The 17,450-nt window shown below is 38.6% G+C and overlaps 1 protein-coding gene across 1 annotated transcript in view; it reads right to left on the reverse strand.

Annotated features, from left to right (window-relative positions):
- Positions 1–17,450, reverse strand: part of cngb1a (cyclic nucleotide gated channel subunit beta 1a) — a gene marked incomplete at both ends in the record, with an annotated part of 64,294 nt that overhangs the window by 45,608 nt on the left and 1,236 nt on the right. The window contains one exon of the mRNA XM_084337074.1: positions 4,974–5,056. Coding sequence (XP_084193200.1) covers positions 4,974–5,056 — 83 coding nt within the window. The remainder of the gene's footprint in view (positions 1–4,973; positions 5,057–17,450) is intronic.

Here is a 17,450-nt window from a genome sequence, read left to right on the forward strand (position 1 = left end):
TTCAATACCATAGTCCCCTCCAAACTCATAGCCAAGCTCAGGGACCTGGGCTTGAACTATGACCTCTGCCAGTGGGTCTTGGACTTCCTGACGGGCAGACCCCAGGTGGTAAGAGCAGGCAACTGCACCTCCTCATCCATCACTCTCAACATAGGGGCCCCCCAGGGCTGTGTTCTGAGCCCCCTCCTCTACTCCCTGTACACACATGACTGCGTGGCACAGCGGAACAACAACACAATCATCAAATTTGCTGATGACACAGTAGTGGTGGGCCTGATCTCTGCCAACGACGAGAGGGCCTACCTGGAAGAGGTAGATAATCTGTCACAGTGGTGTCAGGAGAACTGCCTCTCCCTGAACGTCAGCAAAACAAAAGAGATGATTGTGGACTTCAGGAGGTCGGAAGTCAAGGACTACAGCCCCCTCAGCATCGACGGGGCACCGGTTGAGAGAGTGAACAGTTTCAAGTACCTCGGAGCCCACATATCCGAGGACTTGACATGGACCACACACATTGACAGTGTTGTGAAGAAGGCACGACAACGCCTCTACTTCCTCAGGCGCCTAAGGAAGTTCCAAGTCAGTCAGAAGATCCTTAGGAACTTCTACTCATGTACAATCGAGAGCATCCTGACTGGCAACATCACCTCCTGGTTTGGGAATAGCACTGCACAAAACCGAAGCAGACTACAAAGAGTGACACGTTCAGCCGAACGCACAATTGGAGGGGGGCTTCCCAGTGCCCACCCTCCAGAACATTTACAACAAGCGGTGCAGGGGGAAGGCTAAGAGAATCATCAAGGACTCCAGCCACCCGAACAACTGCCTCTTTGAACTGCTGCGGTCAGGCAAGCGATACCGGAGTCTTAAGGCGAGCACAGAAAGACTCAGAAGGAGCTTCTATCCCCAGGCCATCAGGCTGCTCAACGAACAATAAACACTATGCAGCAACCATCAAATGCACACAGCACACACATCCACACGCACACACTCACTTTAAACGGGCAACTCACTGCAGCACCCACTTTACACACTTTAGAACACCTAAACACACTTTACACTTTATATTTATTGGTAAAGGATTTGCACTACAACTCGCACACCTTACTGTAAATTGTACCTAAATTGTACCTCATCCCATTTCTGCTCTGCACTATATAGTATTGTATATTAGTACATTGCATAATATATTGTATATTGTATGGTAACTCAGTTACTTCTATTCTGCATCGAACATTGTACATATTGTCTATACTGAACACTGTGACCTCTATTTTCACTTCTATTTTACATGCTATACTATTTTTATTTTTAATTCATACTATCTTGTCTAACACAGTCTCTGGAGCGAAACAGTAAGAAGCATTTTGTATAAAAGTATTCTGTACTTCTGTATGACAACTATTAAAGAAACTTGAACTTGAAACTTGAAACAGGCAGGGACCATGGACTCAGCCAGGGATAGATTAAATATGGTGGAGAACACTGGCGTGTAGAGGAGATAACTGACCCCAGACCACATTTGGATGGTCTAATCTAGTGTGCCAGTTGACTTTCAAATCAAGTAGGGTCCATTTGATGAATTTGGTAGTTATAGCTAAATGTTTTAGTGATTGAATAGACAAAAAAATGGCACTTGTTTTTGAGCTGGGTTTTATAATAGTTGTTAATGGTTTTCAATAGAATAGAATAGAAATCCTTTAATAATCCAGAGGGAAATTCGGCACTACAGATCGCTCGCATTGAACAACAATAAACATTTAGGTAGTCAATAGGACTAGAATAGGAATAAGAATATAATAATATTAAAAATAAGAATAAAATAGAATAAAGAATAAAATACGGTCCGAGATATACATTCTGGTATGTATATACATTCTAAAATCTTAAATATACAACTATCCAGCCAAAGATATACATTAAATATACAGTAAAATGTACAGTAAGAAGTGTGAAAATGTAAAGTGAAAACTGTCCAGGAAGATTGTGAGAAGTGTACAATTTCTTTAAGTGTCCAGGAAGATTTCGCCAGGCTGTACTGTCATCCTGTGCTCAGTGATGCAGTGAGGCACAGTGATGTAATCATTCAAATGTGCCTTGGTGGTTAATAACATTAGTCTGTGGCAAACTCAGAACACATATTTATTATTGCTTTACCTTGACTTAAGTCACTGACTGACCCAAGGGGGAGAACTACATCACTGGTGGGGGACGACATGTTTACTTGTTTGTTGTAAGTGTTTAGGTCATGCTATCTGAGCACAGCCAACTAGTATGCTGAGGGGGCGTGGCCTTCTGTTCACTAGACACAGTATGTACTGTAGTATGATGTACATACTTTATGTATGTGTGTAGTATATACAATAAATTAGGAAGCAGCAACTATTTAGATGATTGATTGTTAAGTGTCCTTACACCACTCAGCTAGATGTGCCTGATGGGCCAATCAGACATCGGGGGCTTCACTGATGGGCCAATCAGACATAGTGGGCTTGACTGATGGGCCAATCAGACATAGTGGGCTTGACTGATGGGCCAATCAGACATAGTGGGCTTGACTGATGGGCTAATCAGACATAGTGAGCTTGACTGATGGGCCAGTTGACAGTTCTAACCTTTTGGGTAATTTTACATCACCAACCTTCTGTTAAAAAATGCAATGAGATGTGTACTGAATCTTTAGATAAAATGAATTATGCTGGAGGTAGATGGTGATTAAAGTAAAATACTTAAAATGCCAGTGTGTAAATTGATAATTCAACTGCATATTGCTTTAGGATGAAATGCAAAATAAACCTACAGTATAATGTACATTAGAAATGGAACATGTTTGTTAATTGATATATATATATATTTCTTTACAAAGAAACTAGTCTAAATAAAATAAAATAAAATCTAAATGTATTTATTTCCCAGCATCTCTGTCTTCCCTTGAACAAGCAGATTTTAGTAGCTGTAGCAACACACCACGTATTGTGTATTGCCTTCCCTGCTTGGCTACCCCACACCCAAGAGGAAACAACCTTGACAAACTGGGCAGTTCATTAGATAGGCAGTGTTTCCTTAAAAAAAAAAAAAAAACACAGCTAATGAATTAATCAAAGCTTGCAATAATTGTGAACAAATCCATACAAAGCTTAGGCAAGACCCATTTTCCATAATAAGTCCCGTTTAAAGTGATCATGTATAATTGTGGCACCTGCTGGCCATGACTGGTACTGTCCTTCTTTACTCTGTCGCATCTGTGTGCTTTCTTTTTCTGCATGCAGACTTCCTGCAGAGTGAAGATTTGGTGGTCGTGGCTGCATATTTGTTTTCATTTATTCCATGTGCTAAGGAACTATCACGTCTCCTTCTTTCTAGGCACACGGCTGGTATGACAAAATGGCATCCAATGTAATAAAAAAAGTCAACCAACAAACTCAATTATTGTACCGGATCTCCTCACTGGTAAACAAGAATACCCTGAAGACTCTGTTAGGAGCACTCATTCAAGGGTACTACGACTATGCTTGCACCTCATGGTACCAAAGCACCTCAAAGGCGCTAAAAACAAAATTACAAACATCTCAAAACAAACTGGTCAGACTACTGCTTGACCTTACTCCTAGAACCCACCTCACCCCTGCCCACTTTGACAACCTAGGATGGCTTAGAGTAGACGACAGAGTACAGCAACTTGCACTGGGCCTGGTCTACAAGATACACTACACGGCCAAGGTACCCATGTACATGTCAAAATACTTCCCAAAGGTCAGTGAATACCACGATCACAACACCAAAGGGAGCTCCACAAATCATGTTAAACCCAGATTCTGCTCAAACAAGGGACTAAACACGTTTAGCAATTATGCCACATCAATGTGGAACGCCCTACCCAAAGCTGTAAAGGAATGTGAATCACTACCCACTTTCAAAAACACTCTCAAAAAACACCTACGGGAGACTGCAATTCAAAACTGGCCCCTGTAAATGTCCTAACACAACCCCCTCCAATGTACAGTAAAAATTACCAAGTATGGTCTTGTCAATATTCCAATGTACAGTTTTGCTTGTACAGTTGTACAGTGTCCCCCAGCCACCCCTCCTACCCACCCCCCCCCCCCCCCCCACCACCCACCCAACCACCTCCAATGTACAGTACCCCCCCCCCCCCACCTACCCAACCTCCACCAATGTACAGTTTCTACGTCAAATGTATATACTATTTTTTTCTGGACTCTTTTCGTATCACAAACAGTACTGTATTTGCAAATCTGGTATGTCATAAATGTATAGATGTAGCAGTACTGTCTATCTGTATGTCATGTATGTCATATATGTTACGATGAATTGAAAATGGGGACCCTGATGTAAACAAGACGAAAGTCTTTCTCTGGTCTGCATCCCCTTAACAATTGTATGTATTGAGCTGTACTGTACTGTACCCATTCTGCAATCTGTTAATAAAGTTTTCAATCAATTAATCAATCAAAGAAGGCCGGCCAAGCTGGTCTCACAAGACCACTTGAGGCTATAGCAGCGAAAATGAGTGCTGTGTTGAAGAGCTGGTGGTCTCAATCTGCTCTGAACACACTCCAGAACTGAATTCATTATTTGAAGCCTTGTCGCTCTAAAATAATCTGTTAACATTACTTAATTTGAGTATTCCATTGTTCCATTGTATTTTGCATAATACAATTCTGTAAAGCATGTAATCAGCATTTCGTAATGATTTAGATGTTTACCTTGCTCATGCCATTGTGAAATGTACATATCTAAACACTACAATAACACTATAACTGTAATGTGTTGTTTAAATCACGTTAAACATCCAATGAAATTACATATATTATTTCCCCTCCATTTTACCCATTTTGCCTCCACATCTACTTATCACTATGTGCCAAATCATTTTTATTTTTTGTGTAAAGAAATCCATTGTTTCCTCTTCCTGGAAACAGTACCTACTCCATGAGAGGGGGCAGGCTCACCTCCTGGTTCTGGGTCTGTGGCTGCTCCTCCTCTGCTTCCATCTCCTCTAGCACCATATCTGACGGGTTCTGTACGATATTGACTGCACACCACACAGGAAGCAGGAACAGGAGGGTTCAATATTATGTTGTGTGTGTGTGTGTGTGTGTGTGTGTGTGTGTGTGTGTGTGTGTGTGTGTGTGTGTGTGTGTGTGTGTGTGTGTGTGTGTGTGTGTGTGTGTGTGTGAAGGATGTGTAGGATCTAAATAATAAGAACAACAGTATATGCAACAACAGTACGAGAAGTAACAGTATATAATCAGATCATTTCTGTGTAAATTGTTTTATTACAGCCTTTCATCAGCCATATCAGCTTTAAAGGAACACTCCAACATTATGGGAAATGCGTCTTCTCCAGAATCAGACAAGAAGATAGATACCAATTTCCTCTCTGTGCCTCCAGTAGAAAGCTATCTGTCTGCAAGCTAGCCCAGCTTAGCACAAATTAATGGAATTGGATATGGACCAGTTACCACAGAGAGGACGTTGGTATCTATTTTCTTGTCTGACTCTGGTCATAACGTTGGTGTGTTCCTTTAACATCTCAAACGAGTGTAACTAGATAAGATGACAGAAAAGTTAGAAAGACTCAATCAGTGCTTTAACTTGACCTTGATCTTCTGGAAATGTTTCTTGTGTTACTCGTTACCTTCTGAGCTACATAGAAGAAAGCGCTCACATTTAGGTGGATGGATAGATGGTTTGATTGATTGATTGATTGATCACTTGCAACTTCAATAGTGAATGAATGGATTGGTGATTGTCTCTGTGCTTAGATATTTATAATGTATTGGGATTGTGATGCCGTCACCTGTCTCCCTTCTCCATGTTGTAGGTTTCTCTTTTGTATTGGACCTATAAACCCTGCCGTCTTTTCTTGATCCTCCAATCACAACTGTTCCTTCCCTCAATTAGCGGTGTCTTGTCTAACCTTTTATGCTTTCCCCTCGCAAAATAGATCCTTGATTAAAAAAATATTATAATATTGATTATAGAATGTTGATTTCCCCCAAATTTTCAAAATTTTGCCCAACATCACCATAACACTCAATAGATTTCGTTTCAAACTCATGTCTTTATTATTCATGAATACAATGCATATCCTATCATATAACACTTGTAATGTCTTTATACAGTTAAAATAGCTGCCTGGGGATAGCTATACTAGTATAACACCTGTAATGTCTTTGTACAGTTAAAATAGCTGCCTGGGGATAGCTATAATATAACACCTGTCATGTCTTTGTACAGTTAAAATAGCTGCCTGGGGATAGCTATAATATAACACCTGTAATGTCTTTGTACAGTTAAAATAGCTGCCTGGGGATAGCTATCATATAACACCTGTAATGTCTTTGTACAGTTAAAATAGCTGCCTGGGGATAGCTATAATATAACACCTGTCATGTCTTTGTACAGTTAAAATAGCTGCCTGGGGATAGCTATAATATAACACCTGTAATGTCTTTGTACAGTTAAAATAGCTGCCTGGGGATAGCTATCATATAACACCTGTAATGTCTTTGTACAGTTAAAATAGCTGCCTGGGGATGCAGTAGCTAGCAATAGCATAGCAAAACAAAACAGGTAACCTTTCCATTTTCGCATTCTGTAATGCTACTGTTCCCGGTGCGACACAGTGCTGGCCACACATTTGCTGTATTGTCCTCTATGTGACTTGCAATAAATTAGCATTTGGGTGAAAACAGCATGGAATGACAAGGCAAATGTTTGAAGACTTCATTGAAGGGTTTTAAGCACTATGGTTCAATAGCTCGTGTAGAGAACTGGTAAACACCATGGTTCAAAGATAACTAGTAAACAGGGTAGCAGGTATGCACAGTGATCGCGGATGATTACATGACAAATATTACTGACTTCTAGGTTTCCATAGCGCAAAAATAGAGAAATCACAATATAGCTGCAGTCCATACTCTCATACAATCATTTTCAGACTATGAATGTATACAGTACACAATTAGTTGTATCATGCTGAGTCAATGATGTGTTACTGTATATTTACATATCGTATATGTCACACATGTAACAGTACTATATACCTGTATGTCATGTATGTCCCTATGCCATAAATGTCTTGATGTCATGTATGTTGTGTATGTCATAAATGTCACTATGAATTGAAAATGGGGGACCCTGATGTAAACAAGACAAACGTCTTTCTCTGGTCTGCATCCCCTTAACAATTGTGTGTATTGAGCCGTACTGTATATTGTACCCATTCTGCAATCTGTTAAATAAAGTTTTCATTCATACATTCATTCAGGTGAGGAGGAAAGTGCATTATGCGTTTTAGCTGCCTAACAAATACTGACAGAGCAATGTGTTCTTACTATGTGAATGTGACTATGTATGTCAGGGTTAGAAATTAACATTTTTTTTCAAGGGCTTTTTTTGCCCCCCTTAATTGCTTTTCGGGGGCTTTTTTTTGTATTTCGGGGGCACTGAATTTTTATGATGAAAATTAACATAAGGATTATAAAACATTGTTGACACTTTTTTTTACAGTCTTCGTCCCTATGTTTGATAATGTAATGTTAATGTCTCCATATATAGGGCTCTACGCTAACCTTTTTCCCAAGGAGCACATGTGCTCCTAAATAAAATGTTAATAAATAAAATCTAAATAAAAATTTAGGAGCACACAAAGAAATTTAGGAGCACAGTGAAAATTGTTCAAGTAACACAGAGTTTATTAACTATTTATCTCATGCATTATTATACTGTGCGTGTGCACACTATGAATTGAAAATGGGGGACCCTGATGTAAACAAGACGAAAGTCTTTCTCTGGTCTGCATCCCCTTAACTTGTGTGTATTGAGCTGTACTGTATTGTACCCATTCTGCAATCTGTTAATAAAGTTTTCAATCAATCAAACGCAAAGGATATCGGTTGTCAAGCTGCTTTTGTATGTTGTAGTGTTGTTATGATACCAACATTTTGACTTTGATACAGATAGGAAAGGTAATGGAATATATTATTAGATGACAGAACATTGAAAATTCTTTATACAATTATTTAATTCATTATGAAATAGAAATTCCGTTTTTGGGTGGAACGTTTGTTGCAAGGAGGGAGGAGGCGGGGACCGCTGCGTGTTACACACAACACGGAGAAATGGTCTAGCTGCTTCGGTGCGTCGTTAACGTTAACGTCGGAAGAAATTCCCCACTAAGCCCTAAATTCAGAGCAGAGCAGTATCCTAATGACTTTTATGCTTCAGTCGATAAGGTGTTTTGCGAATTCTGTCAACATACCGTGGGGACTGGACCCGCAAAAACACGTGCGAATATCACTTCAAAAGCCATGTCAGCCGGATTCCTCTCTTTCTCCTCGTCTATCTTTTGCTCAAAATAAAAATGAATGGGCTTCATGGCTGGCTGATTTTTTTGCGTTGTCTGATTCTGAATGTATAACTTGCCTAAGCCGGTACCGTGACTTTGTTTTCGGGCGCTACTGTGATTGGACGTTTATGCGCCTTGTGTAATGTGGGACTATTATAACAGCGGAGCTGTTTTGTAATCGTCACTCGTCTCGAGTAAATGATTTTTCCGGGTGGCGCACACACACATATTATTAGGGCCAAATACAAGGGAAATGCTCGCACTGTAGATCATATATATAATTATATATATAATTAGTAAACTGTCGGGGGCATTTTCTGCCCCCCTTAACTGATATTCGGGGGCATTTTGTCCATTTTCAAGGGCATTTTGCCCCGAGCCCCCGTTAATTTCTAACCCTGATGTATGTATATATACAGGGGCGTAGCTGGGGGGGGGGGGGTAGCTTAGGATGATTCCAAGGGCCCAGCACTGAGGGGGGGCCCAACATTTTTTTTTTTTTTTTTTTACTAGACATCACTCAGGTGTATTATTGATGCTCTCATTGATACTATGTTTGTTTCTGAAGTGTGTGTGTGTGTGTGTGTGTGTGTGTGTGTGTGTGTGTGTGTGTGTGTGTGTGTGTGTGTGTGTGTGTGTGTGTGAGATATATAGAGAGAGAGGGGGGGCTTTGGTAGACTATTGCATTGGTCCATTCATTGAAGATGAACGCAATGCGACATCCTTTACTAGGCTCACCCACCAACAGTGCAGGTGCTGAACTGCTGATCCGAATGTATAGGTAAAAACCATATTATGCGTTTTCATCAATAAAAAAATGGCCAAAAAATTTTCTCTCCAGGCGATAGTGAGTCTCTCTGTGTTCTGTCTGTGTCTGAGTGGGAGACTCCCTCCCAGGCTTCCTTCTCCTTCTGTTTAAGGGGCTCTCAGCGCCTTCCCCCCTGAAACAGAAGGAGAATAGGAGCCCAGTTAGAGTCTGCCTCAACACTCAACACTATCCCCTATTTAACCACCAATTAACTCATCAACCAATCAATCATGTTATCAATCCATCCATGAGCCCAACTATCCATGTCTAGCATGGTCACTGGCTGTAACAATGTGGTGATTTCCTTTTTTTGTATGTAGTGTACTCAGTTAATCAAATTGCAGTAAATCAAACTGCAATTATTGTATAGAAGTTGATTCTAAGAGAGTGCAGGCTGTGAAAAAAAAGCATTACAGTACTTACTGTTATGTACGTCATCAACACTGTCCTGCTGCACAAGAAAAATAACAGTCATGTTAGTATGTTGTTATATCCTATCATAACCTATGCACCTCTAGATTAGATTAGATTAGATTAAAATGTATTGTCATTATACAGCACAAGTACAATACAACAAAAATAAATTTAGCATCCAACCAGAGTACAAATGTAACAGTAAAGTGCAATAGTAATATACAGGTGATTAGACTGGGTATAACATATATAAATTAGTACTACTGAGTAATAGTGCTAATCAGATGTATGTACAGTGTACAGAGTTGTAGTATTAATATGTACAGTGATACAGGTATAAAGACAGTATGGTAGTAGTCATACTGGCCAGCAGCGTAACTAGTAAGTGTAGGTAAGGTATATGTACAGATATAGATATAGTATCTACATATGTGTAAAAAGGATTATATGCAGGTATGTACAGACAGGTGTGGATATGGTGAGAATAAAAATATATATGGTATATACAGTAATTATTGTACATGCTATCATACAGAGCTATGGGTTATATGCAGGTGTATAAGTCATTATATAGAAGGATTATATGCAGGTATATTCAGACATATTTATATATATATATGCGGTAAATATAAAAATATAAATGTACATATGCGGTATATACAGCACTGTTGTACTCTAAACTAAAGCATGATATAACCGATGCTCACCATCCTTAGTACTGGCTGAGGCAGAATGCGACCGAAACCTTGGACAATCCAGCCCACCATGCTATGAGGAGAAAACAGTGATGTTAGACAATGGACCATATACTCTCACTCCGTGATCTCCAGTGTACAGCGATGCCTAAAGTCACAAGCTATAGCTACAGACAGTCACTGTACCCCTAGCTAACACCACAATACAAGTCATCATCATGACAAGATAATGAATAGAAGATTTCAGAGCTAACATTTTTGTTGTCTCTTAAAAAGGAGGCTAAGACACAGAAGTGAGTGACGTTTGATTTTGAGGTGATGTTTTTTCTTCTCCTCGTGGCTTAGCTACAGAACAGTGTTTTGTGCAAAACATCACATGGGAAGCATACAAAGTTGTCACTTACTTTGGTTGTTTCTCTGCATCACTGATCAACAGGAAGAAGGAAGCAATGTCAGTGAATTCTGATGAGTCGTCTGTGTGTTTTGAACTCAACATGATAGTTGCAGGCAAAGATAATGGAATGACTTGCAGGTGGGGGGGAACTAAAATACTTACTTCTCATCTTCAAGTGCAGGGTTCGGTGGTTTGGGTGGTGGAGGGGCCTCCACTGTACAAAGGGAGATCACACAGGTTAGAGGGTATCTCACCAGGCAATGGGAGAGAGATAAAGATCACACTCTAGGGCAATAAAGCAATTTCAATAAATAAACTCCACTCCAAACACTTGCACTCTCCCCCCTTGAGTGAGACCCCTGTACCGTCCCTGCCTGCAGTGAAACTAAACCCTAAAGTCATTATGAAACCCATATGTTACAGGATTATGACAAGACATGATATATAGTACAAGGTATAGTATATTGTGCTAACGTATAGTATAAGGTATAGTATATTTTGCTATGGTATAGTATAAGGTGTAGTATATTGTGCTAACGTATAGTATATTTTGCTATGGTGGTATAGTATAAGGTATTGTATAAGGTATTGTATATGTTGCTAAGGTATAGTATAAGGTATAGTATATTGTGCCAAGGTATAGTATTAGGTATGGTATATTGTGCTAAGGTACTGTATAGTATAAGGTATACTATATTATGCTACAGCTAGGGTATAGTATAAGGTATAGTATATTGTGCTAAGGTTATGGTATAGTATTAGGTATACTATAGTGTGCTATGGTATAGTATAGGGTATACTGTATTGTGCTAAGGTATAGTATAAGGTATAGTATATTGTGCTAAGGTATAGTATATTAGGCATACTATATTGTGCTAAGGTATAGTATATATAAGGTATACTGTATTGTGCTAAGGTATAGTATAAGGCATTATATTGTGCTATGTTATGGAATATGGTGCTAAGGTACTGACTATGGTGCTAATGTAGTATAGTATATGGTGCTAAGTTGTAGTGTATGGTGCTAAGTCAAGTCAAGTCAAGAGTTTTATTTGTCACGGCATACGAGTATACAATGAAATGCGGGTGGTCTTGCCCGCAACGATGTGCATAATACAGTAGTAATAACATATAATAGAATCCAATAGAACGACATTGTGCAATAAAACAAGTAAACAGAGTAGGGGATATCGGTATATGTACATAAGTTATTTACAGAGCATGGTAGGACATGCTAGGTCCTGTGGTAGTGCAATACACTGTTAGCTACGGATGAGGCACTGGGTCTTTCTGTACATGCTATATTTATACAATCTCAAGTTATACTATTACTATTCTTAAAGTGACCTTTCCTTAGTGGCCATAAGTGTGGGCGTGTGCAGCATGAGTGTGTGCTTGCTCATGTTAAAGTGGCTGCTAGTGTGTGAGCGTGTACAGTGTGTGTGTCATGTGTGTGCTCATGTGTGCTTGTGTGTGGAGAGTTCAGTGTTCAAGGCTAAGGTGTAGTATATGGTACTAAGGTGTAGTGCAGTGGTTCTCAAACTGTGGTACGCATACCACTAGTGGTACTTGGTGGTACTGCTGGTGGTACTTGAAAACATTTACAAAAAAAGCACAAAAGAATTAAATTAAAATTAAAAATGTGTCAGGCCACTGAACTTAGAAGCAGGCCAGGCCAGTGTTTCTGGTTGCGGCGGCGCGATAGTTAGATAACCTAAGTGGGGAACAACCAGGAGATCACTGTGACAGAGAGTAATGCAGTCTAAACAGTCATACATCTTTAATTCAACTTCAGCCCTGATCATAATTTTTTTTTTGTAATGTCAGATAAAAAATGAAATACTCCCACTTTTCTGAAAAGAGTTGGTGTTAAATCTGACATTACAAAAAATCCATCAAAATCTGTGTTGCTGCTAATCGTTGACACATGCCTAGCCCGTAATAATCCCCGCCAGAAAAATTTACTTTGCATTTGATATATTGAAAATATTTTACTTTTTGTGTGTTTTTTTATAACAATAATTTGTGATGCCATCACACAAACTGGCATTTAAAGGGTAAACATTCAAAAATGTATTGAATATGTGTTTTCTTTTCTTTTTTACAATAATTTGTGATGCCCATCACAAACACTGGCATTTAAAGGGTAAACATTCTAAAAGTCCTGCACCAGAATGCAGGAAATTAAGTTTTTGTAACTAAATAAGTGTGTGTGTGTGTGTGTGTGTGTGTGTGTGTGTGTGTGTGTGTGTGTGTGTGTGTGAGAGAGTAGAGAATGACGGACAATTGCTTGCTGTGTGAGAGAGAGAGATAGAGATAGAGAGAGAATTAAGTACATTTGCTGAAATACAGTTGTTCTTAATTTTCTCACTTGCTATGTGAGAATGTTAGTTATTATGTTCTCAATGCCCCTTGCATTGTATGAGTTGTGTGGAAGCGTTTGCTAGTTCTAGTGCTATCCCTTTGTACATTGTGGCTGTGTCTGACAAAAGTTAACAATAAATAAGTGGTATTAGGAATACAATTGCCTCCTGCGTGAACTGTGCATAGCTGAATAGACTGTATTTTAACTTGGAGAGCCAGCTACATTCTCAGGTGGTACTTGGTGTAAAAAGTTTGAGAACCACTGGACTGTAGTGTATGGTACTAAGGTGTAGTGTATGGTGCTAAGGTGTAGTGTATGATGCTATGGTGTAGTGTATGGTGCTATAGTGTAGTATATGGTGCTAAGGTGTAGTGTATGGTGCTATGGTGTAGTGCAGGGGTAGGCAACCCTAGGCACGCGTGCCTGCATAGGCACGCGGGGGCATTTGCATAGGCACAGGGGGCAGCAGTAAAAAAAAAAAAAAAAAAAAAAAAGTATATATATATATATTTTTTTTTGCTCTGAAATATTATAGTGAAATATTTTGCACTGTTGTCGCATTTATCTTGTTGAAATCCTCCCACAGGTTCTTTTTACTACCACATATTTAATTGAGACCCTTTATTTGTTTATTATTTCAATTTAGCTGGAAATACATTGCTACATCATTCAGTAACATTTGCAGAGCCTTATAACAAAAACATTATTACGGTCACCATTGTGACCAGTGGGATTAATCAACAATTTTTATTATTTATTTTTCTATTTCATTGAACATTGCACATGTTAAAAGCCATTTTTTTTACTCAAAATGTGAGTATTACCAAGTCAACTTGTGTTCTTAAAACAATGACAATAAACATAGTTTTATTAGGTTGAAATAATGTGGTTGTGTACTTATTTTTCTGTTAACTTATTATGGATTGAAAACTGAAAACCTTAATGCACAGTAAAACTCAATATTTTTAAGTTATGGTAACTTATTATTATAATTTTTTTTACAGTGTAGTCTTGCGATCAATCAAAACTTATTTACACGATATACCTCACATTCACCCTCCATTCACATCCTGGTGTTCTCCTGGTGTTCTCCATTAGGCCTGTAGGTGGAGCTATGACAGCACACGTACAGTACACACACCGATGGTGTGTGATGTGTCCAAAAATGAATGGGCAAATGTGAGTGAAATGGTCGCACTGTATGCAGCTGTTTGTCTGCATTGCATCCCCCCCCCAACTCAGATTTAGGGTTGATACAACCATCATAATAATATTGTTAATAATAACAATAACAATAATGATGTAATAATGTAAAAATTATCATTAAAAATACCTGATTATCAGAAAAAATAATTACGATGCATGGAATATTGTTGAGGCACACTAGTTACAACTATATTTCAAACAGGCACTCCATGTCAAAAAGGTTGCTGACCCCTGGTGTAGTGTATGGTGCTAAGGTGTAGTATATGGTGCTAAGGTGTAGTATATGGTACTAAGGGGTAGTGTATGGTGCTAAGGTGTAGTATATGGTGCTATGGTGTAGTATATGGTACTAAGGGGTAGTGTATGGTGCTAAGGTGTAGTATATGGTGCTATGGTGTAGTGTATGGTGCTATGGTGTAGTGTATGGTACTAAAGTGTATGGTGCCAAGGTGTAGTGTATAGTGCTATGGTGTAGTGTTTGGTGCTAAGGTGTAGTGTATGGTGCTATGGTGTAGTGTATGGTGCTAAGGTGTAGTATATGGTGCTATGGTATAGTATATGGTGCTATGGTGTAGTGTATGGTGCTATGGTGTAGTATATGGTGCTATGGTGTAGTGCAGGGGTAGGCAACCCTAGGCACACATGCCTGCATAGGCACGCGGGGGCATTTTCATAGGCACAGGGGGCAAAAAAGAAAAGAAAAAAAAATACGTTTTTTTTGTTTTGTTTTTTGAAATATTATAGTGAAATATTTTGCACTGTTGTCGCATTTATCTTGTTGAAATCCTCCCACAGGTTATTTTTACTACCACATATTTAATTGAGACCCTTTATTTGTTTATTATTTCAATTTAGCTGGAAATACATTGCTACATCATTCAGTAACATTTGCAGAGCCTTATAACAAAAACATTATTACGGTCACCATTGTGACCAGTGGGATTAATCAACACATTTTATTATTTATTTTTCTATTTCATTGAACATTGCACATGTTAAAAGCAATTTTTTTTACTCAAAATGTGAGTATTACCAAGTCAACTTGTGTTCTTAAAACAATGACAATAAACATAGTTTTATTAGGTTGAAATAATGTGGTTGTGTACTTATTTTTCTGTTAACTTATTATGGATTGAAAACTGAAAACCTTAATGCACAGTAACTGAACTCAATATTTTTAAGTTCTGGTAACTTATTATTATTTATTTTTTTACAGTGTAGTCTTGCGATCAATCAAAACTTATTTACACGATATACCTCACATTCACCCTCCATTCACATACTGGTGTTCTCCTGGTGTTCTCCATTAGGCCTGTAGGTGGAGCTATGACAGCACACGTACAGTACACACACCGATGGTGTGTGATGTGTCCAAAAATGAATGGGCAAATGTGAGTGAAATGGTCGCACTGTATGCTGCTGTTTGTCTGCATTGCATCCCCCCCCCAACTCAGATTTAGGGTTGATACAACCATCATAATAATATTGTTAATAATAACAATAACAATAATGATGTAATAATGTAAAAATTATCATTAAAATACCTGATTATGAGAAAAAAAAATTACGATGCATGGAATATTGTTGAGGCACACTAGTTACAACTATATTTCAAACAGGCACCCCATGTCAAAAAGGTTGCTGACCCCTGGTGTAGTGTATGGTGCTATGGTGTGTAGTGTATGGTGCTAATGTGTAGTATATGGTGCTATGGTGTAGTATATGGTTCTAAGTTGTAGTATATGGTGCTAAGGTGTAGTGTATGGTGCTATGGTGTAGTGTATGGTGCTAATGTGTAGTATATGGTGCTATGGTGTAGTGTATGGTGCTATGGTGTAGTGTATGGTGCTATGGTGTAGTGTATGGTGCTATGGTGTAGTGTATGGTGCTATGGTGTAGTGTATGGTGCTATGGTGTAGTGTATGGTGCTATGGTGTAGTGTATGGTGCTAAGGTGTAGTACATGGTGCTATGGTGTAGTGTATGGTGCTATGGTGTAGTGTAGTGTATGGTGCTATGGTGTAGTGTATGGTGCTAAGGTGTAGTGTTTGGTGCTAAGGTGTAGTGTATGGTGCTATGGTGTAGTGCAGGGGTGCCCAACCTTTTTTGAACCAAGATCTACTTTTTTATTTACCACCTAGCCCGAGAGCTACCAGCCAAAATTGTATATTGTAAGCCGTCATTTGAGGCTTTATAAAAGCAGCATAATGAACACAAATCTGTCAGTGCCGAGTCCGACCTCATCTTAAATAACAAACAGCATTGCTTGTTGTAGTTAACAAGGAGAGGAAGAGTTGATTTAGCAACATTTTTTTTTTTTTTTTTTTTAATAATCAAATTTTATTAATCAAGATCTACTTGAAATCAGCCCGCGATCTACCTGTCGATCGCGATCGACTGGTTGGGCACCACTGGTGTAGTGTATGGTGCTATGGTGTAGTGTATGGTGCTATGGTGTAGTATATGGTGCTATGGTGTAGTGTATGGTGCTAAGGTGTAGTATATGAGACCCAGCCCATTGAATTGTGTCCTCTACAGTTGACATTTTGTTCACATGTATCTCCCTTTAGTCTTTTGATCTACTCTACCTATTTCTACTGTACTATATAGAGGACATCCAGGGCTTTCTATTGGTGTATTGCATGATAGGGTGACATGCGGGGAAGTTACTCTTTTTTTTTCATCCAAAATGGCAGGAATAGGAAACAGCTCAGTTTTTTTTACTATGAAAATCATTATATTCTTGTATATTAACATGTTAAGAATGATATATTTCATTCTGAAAGCAGTTAAATAATTTGAGTTTTTAGTAATAGCCCTTTTATGAATGTCAATTATAATGGACACCAAGACCATCTTTATGTACTTAATGACCAACATTGTTGCATTCTTTACCAAATAATTGAGGGAGACTAAGATTTGTAGTTGTCAGATGATGAGAGATGAGGACTTTGTACCAGGGACAGAGGAACATGAGGTGTACCAAATGCAAGATGTTTCTCTGCATTATCAAAGTATCACTGTTAAAATAGAAAATGCAAAGGAATAAATGAAGCACAATGAAGAATGAAGAATTTATGTTAGCCAAATAAATAAATTACAATAATAGATTACAATAATTTTTTCATATTTGGTAAAGAAATAATTATTTATTTAATATTCTACAGCAATTTTTTACGTTAACACTTTGAA

Source organism: Notolepis coatsorum, assembly GCF_963971535.1.
Source record: "Notolepis coatsorum genome assembly, chromosome: 20".
Lineage (NCBI taxonomy): Eukaryota > Metazoa > Chordata > Actinopteri > Aulopiformes > Paralepididae > Notolepis > Notolepis coatsorum.